General features: G+C 52.9%; 2 protein-coding genes across 6 annotated transcripts; one reads left to right on the top strand and one right to left on the bottom strand.

Annotated features, from left to right (window-relative positions):
- Positions 1 to 1,202: 1,202 nt before the first annotated feature.
- On the bottom strand, positions 1,203 to 20,983 carry ARHGAP1 (Rho GTPase activating protein 1). Of its 5 annotated transcripts, XM_049714375.1 has the most exons (15): positions 20,559 to 20,697; positions 19,880 to 19,956; positions 16,829 to 17,010; positions 16,511 to 16,606; positions 15,161 to 15,190; positions 9,728 to 9,815; positions 5,472 to 5,603; positions 5,009 to 5,095; positions 4,710 to 4,808; positions 4,234 to 4,341; positions 4,078 to 4,154; positions 3,827 to 3,904; positions 3,308 to 3,436; positions 3,021 to 3,124; positions 2,663 to 2,875 (listed from the first exon to the last, which is right to left on the bottom strand). In XM_049714375.1, the coding sequence occupies exons 3-15, from the start codon at positions 16,959 to 16,961 to the stop codon at positions 2,705 to 2,707; spliced, it is 1,332 nt and encodes a 443-aa protein (XP_049570332.1). In that variant the 5' UTR covers positions 16,962 to 17,010; positions 19,880 to 19,956; positions 20,559 to 20,697; the 3' UTR covers positions 2,663 to 2,704. The 5 variants fall into 5 exon arrangements, with proteins under 5 accessions (XP_012393981.1, XP_004264110.2, XP_049570332.1 ...); XM_012538527.3 differs by lacking the exon at positions 15,161 to 15,190 and having other exon boundaries at positions 1,203 to 2,875; XM_049714376.1 differs by lacking the exons at positions 19,880 to 19,956; positions 20,559 to 20,697 and adding an exon at positions 20,916 to 20,983.
- ZNF408 (zinc finger protein 408) lies at positions 20,974 to 26,916 on the top strand. The gene is made up of 5 exons (XM_004264067.4): positions 20,974 to 21,114; positions 21,419 to 21,696; positions 22,907 to 22,968; positions 23,191 to 23,450; positions 24,514 to 26,916. The coding sequence occupies exons 1-5, from the start codon at positions 21,066 to 21,068 to the stop codon at positions 26,031 to 26,033; spliced, it is 2,169 nt and encodes a 722-aa protein (XP_004264115.1). The 5' UTR covers positions 20,974 to 21,065; the 3' UTR covers positions 26,034 to 26,916.
- The last annotated feature ends 302 nt before the right edge of the window (positions 26,917 to 27,218 follow it).

Below are 27,218 nucleotides of genomic sequence, written 5' to 3'. Positions count from 1 at the left end.
CTGGAGCTCAGTGCCCGTGTTTATAACCATTGTCAGGATCCTGCAGCTCTGGCCTGGCTTCCCCAGCCCCAACAAGCAATGAGGAGAAAAAAAAAAACAGGCCTGCCTGAGGCCATCATAGCCTCCTAATTGCAGTCAGCAGGCAAGCAGCAGACAGCTGGAACTTGACCAGTGTGCCAAGTGGAATTCTGGCCTGCCCTCCCTGTGACAAACCATTTTAGTTTTTCAATTGTAGTGAAATACATGTAACGTAAATTTTACCACATTAACCTTTAAAGCAAAGCAAAACTGCTCGAAAGAGGAAAGCTGGATCTTTCATAGCCTCCACGTGACTAGGTGGCAGGTGGAAACAGCCAAGGCTCTCAGGCTGAGGGGCGGGGTGGGGAGGGCCGGAATGGCTGGGAGATGAGGGTTCCAACCCTGGCGGCTGTACAAGGTTGGGACTATCACTTCATTCCTCTGTGAAATGACCATCATTCTGGTTCCCACTGGGCACTCATTCTGTTATGTAGTGTATACGTTACGGTCGGAAAAAAATTCCAGGAAGTTCCAAAAAGCAAAACTTGAATTTGCTGCATGCTGGCAACTATTTACATGGCATTTACATTGTATTAGGTATTATAAGTAATCTAGAAATGATGTAAAGAGAGGATGTGTGTAGGTTATATTGCAAATACTATACCACTTGATAGAAGGGACTTGAGCATCCTTGGATTTTGGTGTCACGGGGTCGGGTGGCTGGAACCAGTCCCCCACACATAGGGATGACTGTGTGTCTGATCTTCAGAGAAATGAAGCAACAGTCTCGGACGTGGGACCAGTTACATGACAATTACCAGTTAGAGCTGGTTGTGAGTGATGGAACTAGGATTCAAACCCTGGTCTCACTCTAAAGCTTGTGCTGTGGTCCACCACAGTCTGCTCTGTTTGGGGGAGAGAGGTCCTGGTTTTAGGATATAGCACTTGGTGGCCAGTTGGAATGTATAGGTGCAAAAAGGAAGGGGACTGTTCACACTTCTAAGCCTGGAATATGGTCAGAAAGCTGGCTTCATACCGGCTCACAAGTAAGCAGGATGAGGAAGGGGTCAGATTGACTGGGGAGGGGACTTCCTGAAGCCCCTATCTGCTCTTCTTCCGCAGCCATACCACACCTCCCACCCAGTTATGAGCCTCCACGCCCACTTCCTTATCAGCCAGATGGGCAGTTTTCCATCTCCATTTTTATTGAAGTATAAAAAGTGCAAAGGTGAAATACATGATTGGTGCCAAGGAAGTCATTGTGAATGTGAATACTTGATTCACTGTACAAGTCCCCCCACCCCCAGGTAAAGACCAGTTGGGGGTGGATAGGGGAGAGACCAAATAGACCCACGAGGCTCCCCAGTAAATGGGGCTCTGAGCAACACCTGATACAAAGGAAGGCAGGCAGAAATCAGAAGCCTGGGCCTGGCCTGGAGACACAGGGACTGATAGCAGCCACACCAGGCCTTGGGACTCCTGACATGCTAGTGTCCTGGGAAAAGAGCCCAGTGAGGTCAAGCCCAGGCCACACCCGGCTCGCAGATGAGGCAGGACTGGTCAGTGAGGACCGCCACAGTACAGGCTCTGGCCAGGGCTGCAGGAAGGTGGTCCACCAGGAAGGGACAGCTGGAAAGAGGGATATCCATCATCATCAGAGTCCAAGGGGAGGTTGCTAGAACTTACCTGGCAGGGGCCAATCTAATTAGCAAAATCTCTACCCAGCCCCTCCAGGAGTCCAAAACTGGAGGAAGAAGCCACCCCAGATCCTGAGGCACTGAGTCACCCCTGGCCAGAGCAGGGACCGGTGTGACTCCACAACAGACGTGCCTAAGGATCTGTCCAAGTAGGAAGGGAGGGGAGGCAAGGCATGGGGGGTGGAGTGGGCGGGGACTGGTTGTCAGTGGTCTGACCAGACACTAGGAGGCTCTCAGGGGTGAGAGTGGGGTGTCTATTTTGAATGGATGCTGGGACTCAGCCCTGTCATCCAAGCTGCCAGTCCTGGCAGAACCAGGGGGCTAAGACACCCTGGGGGCAGTACCACTTGGGAAAGGCTGACCCAGGATGTGTGGAAGAGAAGGCAGACATAGGACTCCAGGCTGTCATTCGTTAACTGTGTAAATGCCAGAGGCTGAGCCACCAGAGGGGAGGACAGGAACAGGGTGCTTGCAACCAGGCCTTCACCCAGACAGGGAGGAGTCACAGCAGGGCCAGCCCAGGCCAGCTCAGCCTTTCATTCCCCAGCAGTCGGGAAGGGGAGGACCAGCCCCAGCTACCAGCCCAGCCGGCAGTGATTTTGGCATCTCCAGTTGCCAGGGGAAGAGGCAGGAGAAAGCAGGTAAGCAAGCAGTTGCTGGGGCCAGTCCTCCTGCCTGAAGAGCCAAGGCCAGCTCTGCAGAGCCCGGCAGGAGCCAGGGATCCAAAGAGGCAGTGAGAAGTATAAGGCGAAGAAAAACGTCTTGTGGTTACAGCAAGGCCCCTGGGGCCGGTGAGGTGGGCTGGACAGGAGGGGAGGAGGAGCTGTCCAGTTGGCTGGCTCCAGCTTCTGTCTCCAGGGGGCTCACAGCCCCTTTCTGGGCAGGAGCCCTGGGCTCCCGTAAGGCTGAAGCCAAGAGGAAGAGTCCAAACCGGGGCTATCAGAGAAGGGGGCGGGTGGGGCAGGGGCTGGGCTCAGAGCCCCTTGGAGTCAGGGCTGAAACAGCTCCCCTTGATGATCCAGGAGGAACTTGGTGAAGGTATTGATGGGATTAATGGCCTTGAGGGTGATGGCAGCATCCTTGGCCCACAGCAGGTTAGGGCCGAAGACAACAGCCAGGTTAGTGTTGGTCATCTTGTTCTGGTCACAGAGGGCAGAAATCTGTGGAAGGAATCAGGGGGCTGCAGCAGGAAGCCAAAGACGCCGCCTCCCACGCCTGGCAATCACACCCAGGAGCAGCAGCCACGGCAACTCCTCCTCCCTCTCTCCTCCAGGTAAGTGGTAGAGGCCCAGGCTGAGGTCTCACCTGCACCAGGAAGGCAGTGAGGAAACGCAGCACCAGGTAGTTCTCCTCGGGCAGCATCTGGAAGGCCTGCAGCGTGGCCTCCACTCTCTGGCTCTCATCAATGTCTATGAGGAAGGGGGGCCCAGGTCACAGGGGCCCATGGCTGGACTGGTTCGGGAAGCCCTGTCATGAGGCTAGGGGGAAGACCCAACCAGACTTTCCTTGAAGGACAGGCCAAACCCACCTGCTCTGAGTTCAGCTGCAACCCCACCCTGAAGAAGCTGGAGAAGGGGGAGAGGGGCACTCACTGAGGAAGCCCACAACGTGGGAGTAGAGGTCAAAGGTGAGCAGGGGCTCAGGAAGCTCCCGGAGGAAGGTCTTGAGAATGACCGCTGGCAGGTGCAACTCATTGTACTGGTCGAAGTCCACAGGCAGCCCTGGGGGGTGGGGAGGGGAGGAGCTGGGCCGAGCCTGGAGACCAGCAGCCAATCCGGAGGCCAAGCAGGCCCCACAGCCTGACTTCACCCTTGGCCACAAGCCTCCTCCTCCCACTGGGACAGGGGGCACAGGGTCAGGCCATCTGGGGAGTGGGGTCCCCGAGCACACACCACAGTTATTCCTCGCCTCTGAATGACCCTGAACCCAGGCTCCAGAAGACTGACCTATGAGAAAGTAGGCCTGGGACAACCAGGCAGGAGTGAGACCCATGTAATTATACCAAATGCCACAGAAAACTCACACACACACACACACACACACACACACGTGTGCACGCGCATGATCTGTACTGGCCCTCTGGGCTTCAACACATCCCTGGGGCCACTCACCCATGTTGTACTTCTGTTGCACTTCCCGTACAACTTGGGTGTTGGCCGACCTCCGGAAAATCCCCTCAGTGGTGAGAGCTGGGAAACAGTGGGGCCTGGTGAGTCTCAGAGCTCTGGGGCAACGTGCGGACTCCCCACCCATTCTGTGTCTTGGGGTCCCGGTCAGGGTCAGTGTGGGTGCTGGCGCACGTGGGACCTTGCCCAGCCCTGCCCAGCAGCTTCCCGATGGGAGAGGGCTCCCTGGCACTCACCGTGGGCCTGTAGGTAGGCAACGGTCTCCCGCAGCACGAGCGGAATGGGCTCCTGCTCTGGGTTCTTCTCCCGGAGGCTGTGGGCACAACGCAGTGACGGGTCTGCAGTCCTCCTGGTCCCCAGGTGCCAGCCCCGCCCACCTTTCGCATACTCACTGCTGCAAGGAGACCCCGAACTGCTGGTTGGGCAGAGGGGGCCGCGGCGGCATGGGCTTGGGGGCTGTCGCGGGGCTCTTCTGGGTGGATTTGAGGAAGTCATCATACCTGGGGAAGCAGCGGGGAGGGTCAGGGCCCCCACCTGGCTCTGCAGTCACTGTGGCACCTCTTGTTTGTCAGGCACTTACTGTGCTATCTTACGTGGATAACCTCATTCAGTCCTCCCACCCACCCAGCTTTACACAGAAGTGAAGACTTTAAAGAGATTCAGTTACAGAGCTTTTCAGTGACAGATACGGGATCTGGACTTGCTCTGACCCCATGTGCTGCCCCTTACTCATCACATCTGCTTCCCCTGTGTATCCTGGCGCTGTCAAGGCTGCTTCTCCCCTTGGCCGGCACATCCTACCCCCACAAACATGATATATGTGGACAGTGTGCCCGGTGGGCACACACAGCCCCCACCGCGGTCTCACTTGAGCACTTGGCGAGGGATCCCCAGTTGCTCCAGCTTCACATGCTCGCTCAGCTCACTCAGGTAATTCACATAGAAGATCTTCTGCCCAAACTTGAAGCTGCCGATGGAAGAAAGGGTATGGGTCCAGGGTAGGCCCGCTTCAGCAAGCCTCCACTTTCTCCTCAGCAGCCCACCCAGATCAGACTGAGGCCTAGCCCCAAAGTGGTCGGTCCCCAGGATGCTTGGCTTCCTCAGGTATCTGCTTCACAGTTCAAGAGGAAGCACAAGAGACGAGTGCCCCGCCCTGGGCCCACTCACCTAATGATGGGCTTGAAGAGGATGAGCAGGGTCTTGATGAACATGGTGGGGTGCACGATGTACAGAGCCTTGATATTCTTCTTGTACCTGCAGAGGCAGAACGGGGAACTCAGGAGTGGGCATGGTAGGAGAGGCACAGAGCTAAGCTCTTAATGTACAGTTACTGATTTGATGACTCACAGTAAGCCTTCGAGGTAAGTGCCATTGTTGCCCTATTTTACAGATTAGGAAACGGGCTCAGAGAGATTAAGTAAGATGAAAGGTCACAGAGCGAGTAAGTAGAGAAACTGGGATTGAAGCCCAGGCCATTCCAACTTGAGACTCTTTGTGTTTAGTTTACCCAGGTAGGGGGGACCCGCCTCCCCCGGCATGGAATACGTTCCTGCCCAAGCAGAGGGCAGCCCAGAACCCGGCAGAGCTGCTGGACCCCGGGCCCTGGAGCTCCTCCGAGGCCCTAACCCACTTGCGGTCAAACTCCCGGTAGGCGTCCCGGAGCCAGCTGAGGGAGGGCTTGTTGTCGCTGGTCAGGCCATGGTGCAGGTAGAGCAGCGTGTAGTCGCTCTCCACATACTGGTCCAGGGTGTGCTTCAGGTATCTGTAAGAGAGGAGCCCCACTCAGGCCTGCCCTGTATGCAAGTGGGGCCCCATTAAGACAGAACCAGTGCCCCAGGAATCCCCTCCTCCTGCCTCCGCCAGCCCCTCTCCTGCCCTGTCTGTTCTGGCTGCATAATCAGTCACCATGTTGGGGTGGAGGAGGAACGAGGTAGTGGCTGGGCTGCGTGGAGGAATAATAAGAACAACAGCAGCTCTCAGGTTTGAGCACTGACTAGGAGTCAGGAGACCAGGACTCTAACTGGAGCCATCTCACATACCTGCAGTAAAAATGGGAATAACATTTCACTCACAGGATTGCCCTGAGTCAACAGTAATGATGACAGTCACCATTTACCAGTATTAAGCTCTTAGTGTCTACCAAGCACTTTGTATGCAATATCTCGTGCCTTCCTCATTATAATGGAGGCCAATACTATCCCCTTCTTACGAGCGAGGGCAGTGAGGCTGAGAGAGGTCAAGTGCTTCTCTGAGGTCACACAGCTTGTGGTGGAGACTGGAGGTGAACTAACTCCAAGTTTCGCCTTGTTGATCATGGGACAGCTCTGCCTTTTACACTCCCAGCGCTGTCTGTAGAACACTGTGCCCACGAAAGGGGATCAGGGTGGTCAGAGGGTCCCCTCCCCTGCTCCAGTCACTGGACGTTCTGTGGACCAAAGACCCACACCTCAAGTTCCCTATGCTCACAACACAATACCTACCACCCAACACAAACACACATACGGGTGTTGGGCCCACCTGAGGTGGAGAAGTATGAATTGAGTGAACATGAATTCCAGAAAGGGAGAGGAGCCCAGTGGAAAACCCTCTTTCTGGTTGGCCAACAGCGCCCAGGCCCCAGCAGGAACACCACTCCAGGCTGGGAGGCTGGGCATGCAGGAATGCTAAGGGCTTCCAAGGGGAGGAGGGAAAGGAGGGGAGGAGGGAAAGGAGGGAAGGAGCCTTTTTATTTTTTTTAATGATTTGGAAAGCTTACAGTTATTAATTAGAAATCTGATGGCTTTTGTTTAAATTTATTTAATTAGTTAATTTATTTTTGGCTGTGTTGGGTCTTCATTTTTGTGCGCTGGCTTTCTCTAGTTGCAGTGAGTGGGGGCTACTCTTCACTGCGGTGTGCGGGCTTCTCATTGCGGTGGCTTTTCTTGTTGCAGAGCATGGGCTCTAGGCGCGCAGGCTTCAGTAGTTGTGGCTCACGGGCTCAGTAGTTGTGGCTCGTGGGCTTCAGCAGTTGTGGCACATGGGCTCAGTAGTTGTGGCTCACGGGCTCAGTAGTTGTGGCTCGTGGGCTTCAGCAGTTGTGGCACATGGGCTCAGTAGTTGTGGCTCGCGGGCTCTACAGTGCAGGCTCAGTAGTTGTGGCACACAGGCTTAGTTGCTCCGCGGCATGTGGGATCTTCCTGGACCAGGGCTCCAACCCGTGCCCCCTGCACTGGCAGGTGGATTCTTAACCACTGAGCCACCAGGGAAGCCCGGGAAGGAGCCTTGGGAAGTGCCCAAGGATGTGACTAAGTGCCCAGACACAACCTGACCTATCCCAGAGAGGCTAACCTAAACATTGGTCCATGGGTGCCAGCACTGGCGGACATGTGAGGTGTCTTATGCTGGATTTATTATCTTGATTCCCATCATTATCACTATACAGTAATTTACCCCTTACACACATTGAGCACTTTGCAGTTTGAAAAGAGCTGTCACATAAAAGGATGGCATTTTGCAACTATAAAATAGCAAAAGTTAGGGACTTCCCTGGTGGTCCAGCAGTTAAGACTCTGCGCTTCCACTGCAGGGGGCATGAGTTCGATCCCTGGTTGGGGAACTAAGATCCCGCATGCCACGCAAAAAATAAATAAAAATAAATAAATAAAATAGCAAAAGTTGTAGTGAAAATACACTCATCCTTTGATGAATGTTATGACCTTTTGGAGGTCAATAAACTGATGTTTATCAGAAGCTATAAAATGTTCATACTCTGACCTGATAAAAATATGTCCAGGAATTTATCCCAAGGAACTAATCAAAGATGAACAGAAATGTTTTTGTAAAAGGCTGTTCATTATAGCCTGTTTTATAATGGGGGGAAAAATGAGCAGCAAAGTAAGTGTCCAAGAACAGAATGTTGGTTAAATAAATTACAGGAGATCTATAAATAGAATACCTCACAGGATGTTTCTGCAGACAGAACCAATCTGTGAAGTTGGATGTGAGAACAGTGGTTACCCTTTGGGGTACTGCCTGGAAGAGCAAAGGGAAGTTTGTAGGTGTGGATGACATGGGTGTATTTCGTTTTTGAAAATTCATCAAGTAGTATACATAATGTGTTCACTTTTCTGGATACACATATGTCAAAATTTTTTGAAAGGATATCCTTGAAGAATGTTTAATGCTCAGAATATAAAAACATTATGTAAGATACAAAACTGACTATAGAGTTCTGTATATGTTATAGAAAAAATGGGAAGTGAATACACTAAAATGTTAACAGTGGTTTTCTCTCTGGGTGGTGGGTTTATGGGAGACTTTATTTATTGCTGTCTGTATTTTTTCTTAATAGCTATCTACATTGTTCTACATTCTTGAAATCTGTGATACTTTACAAATGAATACAATGGCATTTCACAGGGCTCAGGAGAGACCTGACCCCAAGCACACAGCTGGTAAGAGGCAGAGTTGAAGTTTAACTGGTCTTCTGCATCCAAGCTTCAGGTACTTTCTATTTCAACCCCCCAGATCTGGCAGGACAGCTGGGAAAAGCCAAGTCTGAGATAATCTGACTGAAAACAAGATGACAGGACTGATGCATGATGAAAGCACCTCCCTGCCCGGCCAGGTGGTGGCGGGGAGATCCCGCTGGGAAGGAGTGGAGGATGGACAGGATGGGTGACAGAGGGCTTCCCGAAGGCAGACGAAGCCCCAGAGTGGAGGCTGCCTTGCTCAGCACGCTCTCTCCTGAAAGCTGGGTGCTTTCCCATCCACCTCCTCTGACCTCCTCCCACTCAGCCCATAATCTGGCCAGGAGTCTGTCACCTGCCTTGTCAAATACTGTGACAATAAACCCAGAAAGGGGGACAGGTGACTCAGCCACCCTCAGGCTGGGCTTCTTGGTCTGTTCCTGGCTGGGCCACGTGACGGGCCTGGAGCAGGCTCTGCCTGCCTGCACGGTGGAGGAGCAGTGGGAGGAGGGCTCAGGAGACCAGAGAGAAAGCATTCACACAAAGCTGGAGAGACTTGGGCCTGGCCCTGGCTCACAGGACTGCACGGGCTCTGCAGTCAGGCCCTCCCCTTCTGTTGCTGTAGCCCCGGACTGTCCCCAACCCCACAACAGCCCCTCCACACACACAACCATTCAGGATCCCAAAGAGCTGGTAAGGGCGGGGCAGACATTTGCAATTGCAGGAAGTGCTTTAAAGTGTCAGGAAAGGAGTGCAAGATGGAAACTGTACACACACTAAGGAGCCTCAGGAGGAAGTCAGTTATGGCTCTGCCTCCAGGGATCCCGCACCTGCTGTGGACCCAGCACTGGCGTAGTGGTGGCTCAACGATGAACACTTATCAGAACACAGTCTGTCAAACTCCTGCTTTCAATCAGCCTTTGGACTTGCATCAGATTTCTAGACCAAACAGAGCTATTACCTGTATTTAGCTATTAGAACCTGGATAGGTACAGAAGTTGCTGGCACCAGATTTGGCACAAAATAACACTAATTATTCATGTAAATGATGAACAACTGCAACTGCCTCAGAAGTGCACCATATCGTTATCATAATCAGTCCTCACATTTGGATGGTATTTTACTTTTCAAAGCATTTTCAAATGCAGTATCTCACTCCTATGAGGAACAAGGGCTGTATTATTATTCCCCAAGAAGAGTGAAGAAAAAGAGGCTTAAAGAGATGAACACACTTTCCAAGGTCACACAGATGGTTTCCAGGACTAGAAACCAGATCTAACACCTAGCCCAGTGCTCCCAATATCCCTCAGGAGAAGAGGGGAGGCCTTGAGGGAGGTGGCTTGGTACCCCCGGGGCAGGAAGGGACAGTAAGGAAAATGGCTCCAGGCCGTAGTGGGGATCTGAGCACGGGTTCCATCACTTCCCCATGGGTACTCACCCCAGGAGCTTGCTATGGTCCAGCTGGTGGCTCGGGGGCATTCGGCAGGCACTAAACACAATGATCTTCCGCCCATACTTGTCATCTCCTAGGTGTGGAGAAAGGTGGAGCACAGTGGGTGAACGATAAGCCAAGAGAAGTCAGGTGAGGATCTGAAAGGGGCCAGGCCTGGAGACTGTACCATTTAGCGTTGGGGCCGGAGTGGCCCATGCGGACAGACCTCTGGGCAGGTGCCTGCACTCAAGGGTGTGTCACTGAAGAAAGAGGGACAGGTGGTCTCAGGGCTACAGAGCTGGGGCACAAAAAAATAACATGACTTCTTAAAAAGTCATGCCTGGTGGAAACAACCCAAATGTCCATCAATGGATGGGTAGATGAAGAAAATGTGGTGTATCCATGCAATGGACTACTGGCTATAAAAAGGAATGGAGTACTGATACACGCTACATTGTGAATGAACCTTGAAAACATGATGCTAAGTGAAAGAAGCTGGACATGAAAGGCTACATATTGTTTGGCTCCATTTATATGAGCTATATAGGTAAATCTGTAACAACAGAAAGCAAATTAGTGGTTATAGGTGCTGGGAGGAAGGGAGAATAGGGATTGATGCTTATGGTTATGGGGGTTGGTATGGGTGAAACTATGGATGAAATGGATGAAATGATGGAACTAGATAGAGGTGGTGGTTGTTCAACATTGTGAATGTACTAAATACCACCAAAGTATACACTTTAAAATGGTTAATTTTTTTTTTTTTTTTGGCTGCGTTGGGTCTTTGTTGCTGTGCATGGGCTTTCTCTGGTTGCGGTGAGCGGGGGCTACTCTTCGTTGCGGTGTGCGGGCTTCTTATTGTGGTGGCTTCTCTTGTTGCGGAGCATGGGCTCTAGGCGCGTGGGCTTCAGTAGTTGCGGCACGCAGGCTCAGTAGTTGTGGCTCGCAGGCTCTAGAGCACAGGCTCAGTAGTTGTGGCACACGGGCTTAGTTGCTCCGTGGCATGTGGGATCTTCCCAGGCCAGGGCTTGAACCCGTGTCCCCTGCATTGGCAGGCGGATTCTTAACCACTGCACCACCAGGGAAGCCCCTAAAATGGTTAATTTTATGTTATATAAATTTCACCATAACTAAGAAAACAAAAAAAGTCACAGCCACCAAAGCAACTGTTACCTTGCCGTACATCATATTAAAACTCCACACCTATTCCAGAAGCATCTCCTCTGAGCAGCCTGTATTTGAAAAACTTCTTGAAGCTACCTTCTCAGAAAGCCTGAGGCCAGTGAGGAAATCAGTCTGATTACTTAACAGTCATGTCTTGTTTTTGACTACTAACAACACTTTCTGATTTTACTGCCAGAATTATTTGCCACAGTTGATTGACCTCTGGACATTTCTAAAAATCATTCCTTTCTCATTAAGGATATTCTAAAAAACATGGAGTAGAGAGGAGTTTGTAACACTTTGGGAAGGTGCTCATTTGAGTGTAACCACTGAGGGATGTCTGTCCAAAACTAGTCACTATTTCATGGTCTGACCATCTGGCTTTGTCATGAAGCTGGGGAGCTCCTGAGACATATGCCACAGCCTCCCAAGGTGAGATGCTCTTCCAGGGTCAGTGTGAACCAGGGACTCTAAGCACAGCTCGATGGGGACAAGGCCTGGTCCCCACTCCCCCATGTCCCAGGGCCCTTCCCTTTATCTTTACCCTCACACCTCTCCAGAGTCATTCTTGCCTAATCCCCACTGCTTCAGAGGCAAATAAAAAGACCACTTACACAGCCCACACAGTCTGTCCTCCTTCTACCTCTGAGGATTCAGGGATTCCCCAACAACTTGCTGAGTGTCTTCTCCATGTTAAATAAACCATGATCTTGATGATCCTTCTTGGTCAGTGAGTGACTTAACCCAGGACTCAGGGCTTTTCCAAAGTGGTTGCCAAGGCTCTGACCCTTTTCTCAAGGGCTGGGGCAAGACTCATTGGAGGGGCTGAGGAAGGCTTCTGGAATGTGGGCAGCATGGCCCCAGTCCCTGCTGGTGGCCCAGCCTGGTGCTCTGGCCTGAGCTATTGCCTCACTCCCAGCAGTCTCCCACTGTGTCCAGCCTCTGGATCAACCCCTCCAGTGATTCCATCTCCACCCAGAACACTGCCTAGTCTCTGCTGGCCCTAGCCAAAGGTCCTAGTCAGGACCCTCCAAGAATTTCCTGGGTCAGGGTCTGAGGCCTGGCCCACCAAGCCCAGAGAGAGGCTCCGTTCTCCTTTCTAAACTGCCCCAGCTTCTAGCCTTGGAGAATTAGAAACATCTACCTGCCCTTGACTCTCCTGCCTTGACTTCTTTCTTCCTGAACCCTACCCCAAGCTGTATAAAAGCCCCTTAGAAAGGCTCACAGGACTTTGAGGCTTGGCCCCGCCAACCCCCTCTGCAGGCTCACACCATGCACACCTTCGGCCCAGTCCGCAGCAGGTGGCTTTAGCCTCTGTCTCTCATGCCAGACAGACTTCCTCTAGGCAATTCTGCTCCCCTCCTCTAGGCTAACTCCTTTGAATCCTTAAGACTCATCCCAGGCATAATCTCCCAGAAGCCTGTGTCCCCTCCTCCTCCCCACAGGCAGGTTAGCTGTCCCGTTTCATAGCTCCCAGCATGAACCATCACCCGTCTCTGTCACAACACTGACTCTCCTGTATAACTATTTATGTGTCTGTCTCCTCTAGTGGCTGTGAGCAGCTCAAAGACAGGGACTGTCTTGTCCATCTTTAAATGTCCAGATGGTCCAAAGCCCAGCAATGTGGCAGGTATTCAATAAACGCTGGTAGCCTGTCACAGGTCGGCATTACACGGTATGCACGGTTCTATTTCTGAGTTTGCTCACCATGTTATCTGGGATATGAGACTGCTTTGGACAGTTTCCCAAAGCCTGGGGCAGAATTTCTCCAGACTTAACAAGCAGAGAACCCTCTGCAGGTATGTCTGAGGAGGAGACGGTGCAGCTCCATCCAGCAGCAGGTCTATTTTGAAAGACCAGGTGTCACCTGTTCCCCTCCACACCCTGGACCAGATCCTGAGGCGCTGGGTTCCTTCCAGGCCAGTTGGGGGTGGCTCTGCGGCCTGCTCTGATTCACTTCCCATAGGCTTTGACAGGAGAAAGAGCAGACTGGCAGTGGGCAGGGATGAAGGGTTAGACTGCCCAGCCCACCCTCGTGGACAATCTGGAGCTTCAGAAACCCCTGGGCCTTCTATTATGAGCCTGTGGGGCGGAGGGACATCATCTGTCTACTCCCCTCTAAGCAGAGGAAACGCCCAGGGTATAGTGGAAAACACTGGGAGGAGCATGGAGGATTCTAAAAGATTCTCTTCATCACTGCCCTCCAACAGTAAGGCAGCCCTCATTGGCCGGCAGATTTGAGGACTTAGGCAGAGCAGAAAGTCTGAGCTCACAAGGCTCTGGTATTTAAAGAGCTGGTAACTGGTTAAGCAAGCAACTGAGGTGAGAGGCCAGAGGCCTGTAGTTCCACCGCTCAGCTGCCCCAGCAACTTGTAAACAGGAAATTGGGTTCTCAACCAGGTTTCCATCAATGGGCATCCACCAATGTCATGATGTTATATAAAAAATATTACAAGCACGTGCACGTGTTTTCTGGGGAAGAGGTCCACACCTTTCATATTTTCAAGGAGGACTCCTGACCAGTTTCAAGAACTGCTTCCCTGGGCTGTATGCTCCTTGAAGGAGGGAATGTGCATTGTTCCTCAATGAATCCTCAATGCTGGGGGCTTCCCTGGTGGTCCAGTGGTTAAGAATCCACCTTCCAACGCAGGGGATGCGGGTTCGATCCCTGGTCGGGGAACTAAGATCCCACATGCCACTGGGCAACTAAGCCCACGCGCCACAACTACTGAGCTCGCGCACCTCAACTAGAGAGCCTGCATGCCACAAACTACACAGCCCACATGCTCTGCAGCCCATGCGCCACAACTAGAGAGAAGCCCACGTGCCTCAATGAAAGATCCCGCGTGCTTCAACTAAGACCTGACACAGGCATAAATAAATATTAAAAAAAAAAAATCCTCAGTGCTGAGTACTGGACTTGTTCCCAGAGTAGGTGTTTTATAAATGCATGCCAAGTAAAGTCAGGATGGGGATGGGGGACAAAGGAGGGGGCTCAGAGAGGGACTGGATGGCAAGACTCCCAGACTAGCAAAGAACGAGACATGGGCAACCCCAGGGCTTAGTCCGTCCTCTCCTCCCTGGAGTGGAGTCCCATTGCCCAAGTCCTTGAGTGGCTCGGGCATTTGCCAGCAGGCAGGGTAACGGCTCCTACAAGAAGCATGTGTATAAAGGCCTGGGAGTCCCCTCCTCATCTCAGAAGATTCAAACAGATTTACCCTGGAAAAAGAAGGGAAAGAAGGAGCTGGCAGCACTGGTGGCTCCAGAGCACTGAGGGAGAGGGCTCAAAAAGGAGGCACAGCGTTTGTTGAAAGCACCAGGAAAAGACCAGCCGCCAGAGAATGAAACCTCTGCATTCCCAAGATACGGATCAGGAACTTCCCAGGGGAACCTGGGTATTAATCAGCAACAGAGCAGCTCCTCCAGCAGGCGTTCTGGGACCCGCCAGACCAGCACACTCCCGTGACCTGAGAGCAGGCCAACCAAGGAGATGGGAGGTGGGGGGCTGGGGCACATTGGTTAAAATGTGAAATTGTCAGGAATAGTGCAAGCCAGCTGACATCATCGTTGGTAGCTAGAAATCTGCTATTTGTAGTTAGAAATTGCACGTGTTACAAATAATACAAATAATAGCCTTTTCTTTTTTTTCTTTCTGGAGGGCAGACTATTAAACCTTTACCAGTACACCACTGGAAAGAACCCATGTGGACCAGTCAGGTTTGACCGTGGAGCATGACAGCTACTGCCAGCAAGGGAGAACAGAGGCTACAGAGGAGTTGGGGACATAACACATCCTCCCTTCTAATGTGGGCTCTTTCTCTGGTTTCCAAGGCCAGGAAACTGGCCTCCCAGGAAGTCACCATAGCCTCATCAAACAACTCTTGCTCTGGCAGTGCCAATCCAAACTCTTCTCAGCAGTCAGAGAGGCACACACATGGGGGACACCCCACCAGAGGGGCCCTGAGCCAGCACTCGAGCCCGGCCATTGCTTACAGCCAGCCCCACGACCCCCATGGACAAGACCCCCCCTCCCCTGGAGCTCCTTCCCCTTTGGGCTCTGGATGTGTGGGCTCCCCACACAGTCCCCACCCTGTCAAACCTCCCATAAATCCCCTGCTATTTCCAGCTCCCAAGTACCACCAGCTCCCAGCTCCCAGCTCCCTGGAGTGGGGCTGCAATTAAGCTGGATCCATCTGGCCTCCACCAAGAGCCCTTCTTGATCCACAGCCCAGAGAGGCCAAGCACAGAGAGCCAGGAACACACCTACACACCTACCTGGCTGGGCCCCCTCAGGCTCATCGCACCCTGGAGAGACAGAAACATATTGCAGCTCTGCTTGCAGGGGTCACCTGGTGGGGCTGGGGGCAGTCTTCCCTGCTCTGCCTTGTGACTTGGCCACATAGCCAGGAGGATGTCAGCAGAGAGACTCCTTCACATCAGACATCCCTATGCCCCAGTCAGGTCTATCTCTAGGAGTGAGGAAAGTTCTGAGCCTTCAGGTGACTCTCCTGTACTCAGGGCAGGACCAGGCCAAAAAAGAACTCTCAGCCTTGCTTCTGTAGGGGTGACAGAGGCCATAGCCAAGTCCTCCAATCCAGACCAGGGCAGGCATCAGGAACACAGATGCCAAGGAAACACCTTGACATTAGGAACAACCCTCTCAACTGCCCCATCCCTCCCTGAGCCCAGCATTCAGGAGAGACGGAGCTCCCTGCTGTTTCCCTATGGCCGAATGCCTCCAGGGCCCCCTCAGCCAGCACCACTCAGGGTTCCAGGGGCCACAAGCTACGTGGCTCCCCTTGCCCACCCCAATGCCTCAGGGCCGTGCTGCCATCCTTGCTTACAGCTGAAGAAGAGACAAAGGATCCTACAATTCCAATTTCTTCGTCTAGCACTAGGACCCTATAGGCAGAAACCAGGTCATCAACATCTCTGCTACCTCCCTTGCTCCTGGAGGCTTCTGGGTCCTGCATTATGAACAGGAGGGCGGGAGCTCACTGAGGCCAAGACCCAAGGGGGGGCTCTGCGCTCATTCGTAGCAGGGTAGCACATCTGTGGGGAACCTGATGCTCCAGGAGTCATGTGCCTCCTAACTTCTGGAAGGAGGCTCTGCCATTCCAGACTTCCTTGGAGGTACGGTTTCCCCGGAGGGACTGGCACCTCCCTGCTCCCCAATAACTGATGGGGAAGAAAAGCTGACCTGAGGGCAAAGGGAAGGGAGATGAATGAACACTTATTGAGGGCCAACTACGTTCTGGCTGTGGGCTAGGTCCTGATATACGTTCACCATTGTCATCCTCTCAGCAACCCTGTGAGGAAGGAATGAGCTCAGACTGCAGAGCTGGAAATCAAACCCAGGGCTTTCACAGTGCCTCCCACATGCCATCTGCCAGTGGAGATGCTGAGGTCACAGGTCAGGTTGTGGTTGCACGTGAACAGACCAAGTGGCCATCACAATCAAGTCTGTATTTTTAATGAATGACACATGGAGCCTCAATAGCCCCAGAGTCAGGGGTCAGAGCGGCCCCTCCCCTGCAGCCCCTTCCCCTAAGGCAGGAGGGCCTGGCTTCCTTAAGCCAGGGATGCAGACTATGAGGGAAAAGGTGCAAGGCTAGGTGTGCTCACCTGCCACCTCCACAATCTGGTGCCGGGCAATGTCGTAGTAAGGGTCATCCCACTTCAGGTGTGTGACAGGTTCCGGGGAGCTGCTTTTGGAGTCATCTGAGGAACACAGCAAAGTCAGGGGATCATCTGGGGGTCTGGCACAATTTTCTCCCTGAGATTCGTGCTCTTTGGCCCTCCCCCCAGTAAGGCTTGTGCTCCCAGCCCCACCCTGGGGCTGGTCTGTTTGCCCACATCCTGTCCTCCTGGGGTCTTCCTTCCACAGGAAGGGGGTCTTCCCTTCTCAGGCGCTTATGGCTGCTGAGATCCAGCCGTACCCACCTGACTTGGGAAAGTCGGGCATTTCGTCTGAGGGCCAGTTCTTCTCATCAATGGAGGCTAGCTTCAGCTGGTTCAGAGCCTGGCTGGCGTCATCCAAAGTCAGGTCGTCCTGCAGCTCTGAGAGTGGGTCCATGGCCGAGCCTCTGCCCCACAGCTTCACGCTGCAGAACCTGAAGAGAACCCTGGGGGACAGGAGGGAGTTGGCAGGTCAGTGACACACTCTTTTCACCCATAACTTCTACAGCAAGCCCTCCTGCTCCCACTCTTTCCTCCTCCAAGCTCCCTTGTCCCTGTTCCTCAACATTCCTCATCCCTGCCAAGAGCTCCATGTAGCTCCTCCTGGCTTTCCTGGCTCCACACTTTTCTGGCATGTTGCCAGAAAAGGCAGCTGGGGCACAGGATGGCACAACTCAGCGCCTGCCTTCAGGCCCTCCAGCTGCATAAGGAAGAGCGGTGCCAGGCCCTGCACTGCCCACCACCCAGCTGGTTCAGTCGAGCAGTCCCAACTGCAGAGGTTCAAGGGCCATGCCCCTCTCCTCCAGGGTCATAGAGCACAGAAGCTTCCCAGGCCCCAGCAGTGATGGGGAAGAGATATTGCAAGAATCTAAGGAGCACAGGGCTGCTCCAAACCCCTGCCTGAAAAAGGTCAGCTGTGGCCCTGGCTACTCCATCCGTCACTCCTGGCCCAGGGAAGAGGAGGTAGCCAGAGACCATAAGACCTAAAAAAAAAAAGGCCATGGCCAAGGGGCCCAGCTGGGTTTGCCCCAGGACAGGAATGAGGAGCAGGAAATGGAATCTTCCTGCCAGTCACTGTGACAATCTGCAGGCTCCTGGAGGCTCCCAAGCCCAATCTACTCTGGGGGGAGCTCCTGACACTAATTTCAAGGTGGGAAAGATCAACAGACCACCTTAAGGATTGGGGGGTACAGGTGGGCAAGGAGGAAGCCCATGACACCCAGAGTCCAGAGATCCAGGAGGTGGAAAACAGAACAACAGCTGTTGCATGCGGGGAGGGAGAGGAGCCAACTCTGCAACTGGGTTTGCCCAGGTCTGGGGTGTGGCCTCATGGATGTGGCTGAGTGCAGCCTGGAGGAGGCACCTTCTGCCCTCAGCCCTAACCGGAAGCCAATCCCTCTCCCTTCACAAGCTCACCATATGTGTGAGGGCGGGAGTTTCAATTCAACCCACTCGTCCAACCCCAAAGAGGCTGCTCTAAGTCCAGTGCATTCCTGCGGCCTCAAAAAATGACATATATGGTCACAGAATCAGCAGGGCAGATAAGGAGCACAGACAAGACCCAGGCGTGGGTAGGGAGAAGAGAGGAGAACTGTGGGCCCAGCTCCAGATCCTGAACACCTCTGAGCGATGTGACAACCGCCTGCGCACATCACAGCAAAGACTCCATCCGGATGGCAAACCGGCAGCTCCCTACTTACTTACTTAGCAACAACCTAGCAACAACTACCCTGTTACCAGGGCAACCACACTGATTCAGCAGCAAAAGCTGTTTGAAGCTCCTGAGCCAAAACTGAGCCGCCAAACAGCCAGAAAAAAAACCCAAAAAAACCCACTTATTTTTCTTCCTCTTCCTCTCCTCTGGCCTTATCTGCTACCCTTATTCACTGCTCACTACCAAAATACAAGTCCCTTACCACAAACACAGAGAAAGACGTTCTCTATTGTTTGGGAATGCATATCTCCTAGCGAGTGCTGCTGTACCCCTCACCCCAGCTCCCCATTCCAAGCAGCCCTCAGTCTTGAGAAATCCACACCTGATTCAGCTATAAGCTCCTCCCCATATTCAACCAGGAAGCTGTGAGGGCTCCCCCAAAGGGGCCCCTGGCCAGGTAACAGGGACAGAATTTAGCTCACAGTAACTCTCCCCAGGCCTGAGCCTTCTCTCCATCCCTTCTTTTTGGTTACTGCCCAGGCACCAAGAGCTCCTTCTGCCCTGCCCACAGCAGTTCCAGAGAAGTCTTTCTGCACAGAGTGGGTGCCTGATGCAGTGAAAAAAACATGGGATGAGATACATGGAGGACTGGATTATAGTCCTGACTGAGTTGCAAAGATGCTGAGCAAGTCCTTTTCCTATCTAGGCCTAAATTTCCTCATCTACAGAAGTGAAGGCTCCTCCCAGAAATATAATTCTCCAGCATTCTAAATTGTGCTGAAGTGAACAACGGGATTAGAAGGAACAGCTGGGAGTTGAAGTATGTGTGAGGGAGGGAGAGGGACACTCTCTAAAAGGGAGATGAGCTTGAACTCCACCTCTTCCAGTAACTCTTCTATTTTGTCAGTTCTTCCAGAACTGACCCCTCCCCCACCCCATAAACTCCTTTTCCAGCCCAACTAATCACAGTTGTTTCCACCTCCCAGCCAGCCTAGCCTCCCTCACTACCCTCCAACACACAGCTGTTGCCCTCTGTGAGCCCAGAAGCTCAGCTCCCACTCAGTGGGAGGGGGAGGGAAGCTAGTGCAGGGCAATTGTAACATAAAGTAGTAGAAATGAAGCATCCTAGCTGCCTAAGACTCCTGTCACTTACAAGTCCTGCTCCACTCTGCAAAATAATCCTTATTGTCAGATTAGTTTTTCCCTTCTCAGTTGGTAAAATCTCTACCTTTACAATAATCTTCAAGAATCACTTTAGGCAGGCGTGTTAACCTTTGGGAAGTCCTAGAGCTCTCTGAAATTCTGGAGAAATTTATGGACTTTTTCCCTAAGAAAAATCAGCACATGCATGAAATCTTGCATGAAATTTTAAGGGGTTCACAGGCCCTCTTTCCCGTTTAAGAAACCCTGCCTACTCAAAATTACATTTGGCACAGAGCTGATGCTCAGTCATTTGCTGAATGACTGAACAAATCAATTTGTATCCTAAGAGGAAAAGGGAACCAACCACCATGAACTGGATACAAATTATCTTTTCACAACAGCACCAGTGAGGTATGTATTACTAAACCCATTTTACAGTTTGAGAAACCGAGGACCAGAAAAAGTAAGCAAGTTGCTTAGGGTCATACAGCAAGGTCAAGATTTTAATCCATGTCTACCTTAAGGTGGTCGCTTTGTGCAGGTCAATCCCTCAATACTTCTCTAATGGACTGTCATTCAAGAGATTCTCAAAGTTCTGCAAAAGGGCAAAGTAAAGCTTCTCTTTTAATCTCCTCCATGGACAACTGAAATAACAACTTAAAATCGTATTCTCTGGCCTGGGGATCGCCCTCCTAGTTGGGGCTCCAGAATTGTGAAAATGCAAATCCCACAATACAACAGCAAAACTTTTAACTACAATCACATTTGCATAGAGCTTCATGGTTTACAAAACCCGGATTGGGTGTAATTATCCCATTTCACAGATTAAGAAATAGATATGAAAGTGTGGCCTAATAAGTGGCAAAGGTGGAATACTTCCCCCAAATATCTTGGTCTTAGTTCTTCCCCAGATCGGACCAGGGAGACTTCCCCTTCCCACGAGCTTGCTCAATGACAGCGAGCGAGGAGGCCAGGAAGAAGGCAGCAAGGAAGCAAAGTCCTCTCACTTCAGACCCTCGAGGCGGGCCGAATCCCCGCAGCAGGAAGGCCAGGTTCCCAGGGCCCATTCCACCCTTGCTCCCTTCCTCGGTTCCGGTCGGATCCTCCCCATCCTGATCCCCATCCCTTCAGAAGACCAGGCCAGTCCCTTTCCTTCCCCCACCACCTCCCAGGGAGACCCCGCGCCCCGCAGCTCACCGTGGTGGGGCACCGCTCCCTCTGCCACGCCTGTCAAGGACAGGCAAACATCCGGCTACGCGGTCGAATGGGAACCACCCCCTCCCTGTCGCTTCACTCCCCAGCCACTTCCGCCACACCTCCGACCCACTTCCGACCCACTGCCCGGCCCAAACATGGCCTTCGCAGGAGCCCCGCCCACTTCCTTACGAGCCCGCTTACGTGCCCGCCTGGAGGAGAGACTGTATAACCGTCCGACTCGTCCCTCCCAAAAGGAAGCCCTTGAAACAATTAGTTCCTCTCTACCGGATACTCAAATCCCTAGTGGACCTCCGGAATTCTAAACTCGTATTGTTCTCGGACAGAGATTTGCCTCACCACTACTGCCAAACTCCCAGTCCTGCGCACCAATGAGGTCTCACTCTTACGATTCTTTCCCGAAAGGAAATTTGGTAGTCAATGACTGTTTCCGGGGGGAGCTGAGAAGGTGAGTCTCACTTCCGGCGGAGGGAGGCTTTCTGACCCGGGATGGAGGAGGCGAAGGAGCTGCCCTTGGAGTGGGAGAGACTGCAGTTCGGTGAGTGACCTGCGATGTCTCCGACCCTCGGCCCTGGCCTAGATACTCCTGACGTTCTCTGGTCAACTCTTTCCCCCCACGACCCTTTTCCTCCCGAGCCTGGCATCCTCCTTCGGTGCCCTCAGAACCTCTGGGAGCTTCTTAAGAGCCCTCGAACCGCCTCAAACTTTTCCGGGGCCCCCTTGGAGCCTTTACATATCTCTCAGACTCCTGAGGCCTAGCTGGACCTCGGTTTTCTCCCTCACTTTTCCCCGCCTCACGACCTCTTGGGCCGCTTCCTCACTGTCTTTCTCTGTCCCTGCAGCCCCCGATCCACGCCTGGGCCCGGACTCAGGATGGAGCCCTTCCAGAGAAGGCTGTGCACAGGGACTCAAAGACCTCTCGCCCGGACCCACCCGAGCCATCCTCGCTCTAAAGAGCCTCCCGCGGGGCTTGGCCCTTGGCCCCTCACTCATCAAGGAGCAGCGCTTGGGGGTCTGGTGTGTTGGGGAACCCTTGCAGCCAGGACTGCTCTGGGGGCCACTGGAAGAGGAGTCTGTCTCCGAGCAGAAGGGCCATGGAATGAAACCAAAGCAGAAGGAGGTATTGAGGGATAGGGCTTTACGTCTCCGTGACTGAAAATTTTGATCAGACGTTTCTCGGTAACTCTCCAGTTCGTTAGAAGATGCACGGTGTTTCAAGAGATAGGAGATGGTTTATGCCCTCTCTCTCAGGGACTGTCTCATCCCCTCACTTGCGGTAGCCGAGGAGGTGCAAAAAGTTATTAAAAGGTGGATTAGTAGATGGGACTTCCCTAGGTCCAGTGGTTAAGACTCCAGCGCTTCCACCGCGGGGGGCGCGGGTTCGATCCCTGGTCCGGAACTAAGATCCCACAGGCCGCACAGCGCAGCCAAAATGTAAAAAAAAAAAGTTGGATTGGTAGAGTGTCAGCAATGACGACGAAAGTCAAGAGCAAAGGTTTTTAGAATTAGAAAACCATGGGGGGGCTTCCCTGGTGGCACAGTGGTTAAGAATCCACCTGCCAATGCAGGGGACACGGGTTTGATCCCTGGCCTGGGAAGATCACACTTGCCATGGAGCAACTAAGCCCATGCGCCACAACTACTGAGCCTGTGCTCTGGAGCTGGCGAGCCACAACTACTGAGCCCACACGCCTAGAGCCCGTGCTCCACAGCAAGAGAAGACGCCACAATGAGAAGCCCACGCACCGCAACGAAGAGTAGCCCCTGCTCGCAGCAACTAAAGCCAGTGTGCAGCAAGGAAGACCCAATGCAGCCAAACATAAATAAATAAATTTATTTAAAAAAAAAAAAGCCATGGGATCAAATCCTAGCTTTGTCACATAGCTAGTTAGATGGCATGCCTCGTTTAACTCATATGTAAAATAAAGGAATGGCCGTTTCCTTTATTTTAATTCTCCAGGATTATTTGGAGCAAAAGTTGAAAAAGCACAGGTAAAGGATTTCATTGCATAAGTCCTGAAAAACAAATTTAAAGTTGATGTACCTCTTACTACTTCTTCTGTTTGGTATTCACTGAAAGGCAATAATATGTGCAATTCAGTCATTCACCACACTTTGGGAGGGAGGTGAGGGGACAGTTTTTTTGGCCTATTATTGAATGAAAACTCGAACGGCATAGTCCTATAGAGGCAGACCAGAGACCATTAACCTTCTAGGGGCTTCATCTTAGACCTGTCTCAGGAGAGGTTACATCAGGGGTTTTTTTGTTGTTTGTTTCACCCTGGTCCCCTCAAACACATGGGAGAAAGACTTTTATTGGTTTATTTCAGGACGTGTCACTAGGCCCATGGGGAGATGTGTGTGCTTGTGAGCAGAGTTCAGGCTGGACTAGGTAAGTTACAGGAGAGTATGTAGTGAAGATGCTCCTTTGAGGCTTTCTGTTGTGGCATGGGATGGAACCAGAAGCTGGCTTCTGGTTCCCACCCAGGGATCTTTGCAGTGAGTGTTCCAAAGGCATGGGATCCTTTAGGACTCAGACTGCCCAGGATCTGGGGCTTTCAGGGAGGGCCCCTTGAAGGGGATCTCCTGAGCTAACTCTTGCTCTGCTTTGCAGTTTGGTGCAGCGGGGAAGGCTGGAGGGTGAGGGAAACGTGGCCCCAGTGCGGATCAGCGAGAGGCTCCACCTGCAGGTGTACCGGGTCGTGCTGCCAGGTTTTGAGCTGCTGATGTGGCCCCAGCCTCCCTCGGAGGGCCTGAGCCCCACCCAGCCCAGGCTAGAGGAAGAGGCATCCTTGGCTGTGGTGACAGAAGTGGAGTCTGCTGTACAACAGGAAGTGGCCTCCCCCAGGGAGGATGCAGCAGAACCTTGCATGGGTATGTGTCAAATAAATGCTGGCTTCCCCAATTATCACCAAAAAAACCTGTTGATAAGACAAAGCAAAGCTTATGGCGTAAGACAGTAGGGGAGAACAGTAGCATTTCTGAGAGGGAAGGGCAAAGCCTGGATATTTATCGAAATTTTGAAGTCTGGTATAAGGTGGATTTTTCAGTGTGGGATGGGGTCGGGGCTCGATCAGTATTGGGTAAGGATCATGACATAGTAGTTTAGGATTTGTGGAGACAGCAAGGCTAGAATTTTCAGGTAAGAGGTTCAGAGAGTTTGGGGATGTAAACTGTCATCTGATGCTTTTTGTTAAAGAGTGACAGTCTTATCCTTGGAATGAACAATATAGTTGACTCTTGAACAGCACGGGGGTTAGGGGCACTGACCCTCTGGGCAGTTGAAAATCTGAGTATAACTTACGGTTGACCCTCCATATCCAAGATTTCACATCTGTGGTTTTGCATCTGTGGATTCAACCATGTAGTGCTGTGGTATTTACTGTTGAAAAAAAATCCTCGTATAAGTGGATCCGTGCAGTTCAAACCTGTGTTTTTCAAGGGTCAACTGTATAGATATTTGCAAGTTTTATCTTCCTGAGTTAAGTTTTCTGGAATAGTAAGGTCACACTGACAAAGACAGCAAGTTGTGTATAAGGTTTCCAGTTTTCTTATGTTTTTTCTGTCTGGGCTGGGGATGGGGATTCCTTTATTTTCACGTGACCTAAAGTGAGGAGGTGGTGGTCTCAACTCATCCTAAGTGCATGTCTCCAGAGGGAGAACAAGAGCACTCTGGAATGGCCTTTCTCTAGAAATTATCCAGATGTCTAGACACTATGGTTCCCAGGAGAGCCTCCCCAGAAGGCACCTGAAATTGGACAGAAAGATAAACAGAGTGTGTGGCTCATGTTCCAGGGAAGAGACTGGTGTCATTGCTCCCATTGCAGTTCAGGGGCTGAGGAGGAGAAGACACATATTCCTATAATCTCCTGGTGAGACCACCGTGACCCCCTGCTACAGTCTCTACTAAGCCCAGCACCCCACTCTTGCCTTGCAGATCCTGGTCACCAGTCACAGCCCTGCATCCAGGCGGTGAGCCCTGGACTTAAGCCCCGAATCCAGGACGAAGTTTCCAAGGAGAGCGAGCCACTCGGCCCATTGCCTCAGGATGGCCGTGTAGATGAGGAGGACCCACCCCAGACCCAGATGCCACCTGAACCTCAGAGCAGCTCCACTCCCCAGCAGGGCCCTGAGAGCAGTGAGGCCAGTTCCTCATCTTCTGCCAGGGGCCCCCAGCTGCGTGCTTACCTAGTCAGGAAGTTGCGTAGCCCCAGTGATCAACGGCCACCCAGAGTGAAGACCTCAGAGCCCGGGGCCCAGCAGAGTGGAGAGCAGCAGCACCCTGGCTTCCCCGCATGCTTGCGGAGCGCCCCTGGCCCGGTGGGAGGCTCTCCGAAGCGGGGGCGACGGTACCGCTGTGCCGAGTGTGGCAAGGCCTTCCTGCAGCTGTGCCACTTGAAGAAGCATGCATTCGTGCACACGGGCCACAAGCCCTTCCTTTGCACCGAGTGTGGCAAGAGCTACAGCTCAGAGGAGAGCTTCAAAGCCCACATGCTGGGCCACCGTGGGGTGCGGCCATTCCCCTGCCCTCAGTGCACCAAGGCCTACGGCACCCGGCGAGACCTCAGAGAGCACCAGGTTGTACACTCAGGTGCCCGGCCCTTTGCTTGCGACCAGTGTGGCAAGGCCTTCGCCCGCCGGCCCTCCCTGCGGCTACATCGCAAGACACACCAGGTGCCAGCGACCCCTGCCCCGTGCCCGTGCCCTGTGTGCGGGCGGCCCCTGGCCAACCAGGGCTCCCTGCGGAACCACATGCGGCTCCACACGGGGGAGAAACCCTTCCTGTGCCCACACTGCGGCCGGGCGTTCCGCCAGCGGGGCAGCCTGCGCGGGCACCTGCGGCTGCACACAGGGGAGCGCCCTTACCGCTGCCCACACTGCGCTGAAGCCTTCCCCCAGCTGCCTGAACTGCGGCGCCACCTCATCTCCCACACCGGGGAGGCCCACCTGTGCCCCGTGTGTGGGAAGGCCCTCCGGGACCCCCACACGCTGCGCGCGCACGAGCGCTTGCACTCAGGCGAGAGGCCCTTCCCGTGCCCCCAGTGCGGCCGTGCTTACACGCTGGCGACCAAGCTGAGGCGCCACCTCAAATCCCACCTGGCCGACAAGCCCTACCGCTGCCCCACCTGTGGCATGGGCTACACTCTCCTCCAAAGCCTCAAGCGGCACCAGCTCAGTCATCAGCCCGAGGCACCCTCCAGCCCACCCTGTGTGCCGCCTGCCTCTTCTGAGCCCACCGTGGTGCTCCTGCAGACCGAGCCAGAACTACTGGACACGTGCAGTGAACGGGGCGGGTCCCCAGCCCCGGACGTCTTCGAGGTCACCCTTTCCGAGAGCCAGGATAAGTGCTTTGTGGTGCCCGAGGAGCCAGGTCCTGCTCCCAGCCTGGTGCTCATCCATAAGGACATGGGCTTTAGCACCTGGGCAGAAGTGGTAGAGGTGGAGACGGGCACCTGACCACCCTCACCTTCCCTCAGCAGAGCTCTGTATAAAGACTGGTGTTTCTGAGCTTGGGTGTCTGGATCTTTCTCTTTGGGTTCCCTGATAGAGACTAGTGTATGAGAAGCAGGTCGAGGACTCCCCTTCCTGCTTATGGATGACCACTTTGTTTCCCAAGACTCTTAATAAGGTAAACCACTTCTAGATGTGAGATCTTTTTATCAGCTTCCAGGAGAGCTTGTCCTGCCACCCTCCCTGGGAACTCCTCAAGGTGCTTGTTCTTTAAACGTTGTGGAAGTGACCCTGCCCAGTGAGGTAGCCAGGTCGCAGGCAGCACTATTGCCCTGCTGGCGTGCTTAGTGCTGGAATAGTCACTCCCATCCAGCTCCCTGAAGGACAAGCATTTCTATTTGGAACCAAACGGAATGACTTGTGAAGGTTAAAAGGCCAGAGACGCTCCGCTGACAAGTCTCTGAGTCAGGCGTTAGATTATTTGGGCAGCTTTTCTCACCACCGAAGGCCTGTGAGGTTGGTTTTTGTTCTGTGCTGAAGGACACCAGACTCATTGGAGGTGGTTAGGGCGGGTCTGCACCCTTGTTTGTATCTGGCCGAAGGCAGCCCTGTTGAGGGAAAGAGCGAGGAATGAACATGTGTTTCATGTTTCATCAGCTGCGGGCCTGGCCTGCCGGAGGTGCTGGGGACGCAGCTGTGGACAAGACAGAGGCAGCGCCCTTTACAGAGCTCAGGTCTACATGGGGCAAAGAATGACAGTAAGAGTTTAAAGAGGAGCACTCCCCGGTGCTGTGGGTGTGTTTAGTGGGATGGGTTCACTTGTGGGCATCAGGGAAGGTGTCCCCAAGAAATTATAATGATAATAAACAGCATTTGTTGTGGGCCAGTCCTTTATGTGAGTTTATTTCTGTAATCCTATAGCAATCCTGTGAGATAGTTATGAGGACAGTCAGGAACAAAGAGCTGTAAGTGTCCTGCCCAAGGTGACAGAGCTACTAGGTGGCAGAGCTGAGATTCAAATCCACGTAGTTTAGCACTGGAGTAAGGCTCTTAACCTCCACACTCTAGTGTCCCGCATTTCAGCTGTGACTTGTTGGTTGAGGAGGTGTGGGGGAAGGTGGGGATGTGAGGGGCTGCATGTGAAAAAGCCCCATGGTGTGAGACCCTGGGTGTGAGCCCTGAGACCAGCAT

The sequence above is a fragment of the Orcinus orca genome, chromosome 8 (assembly GCF_937001465.1).
Source record: "Orcinus orca chromosome 8, mOrcOrc1.1, whole genome shotgun sequence".
Taxonomy (NCBI): domain Eukaryota; kingdom Metazoa; phylum Chordata; class Mammalia; order Artiodactyla; family Delphinidae; genus Orcinus; species Orcinus orca.
Note: the sequence above shows the minus strand (reverse complement) of the source record. Positions and strands in the feature narration are given on the sequence as shown.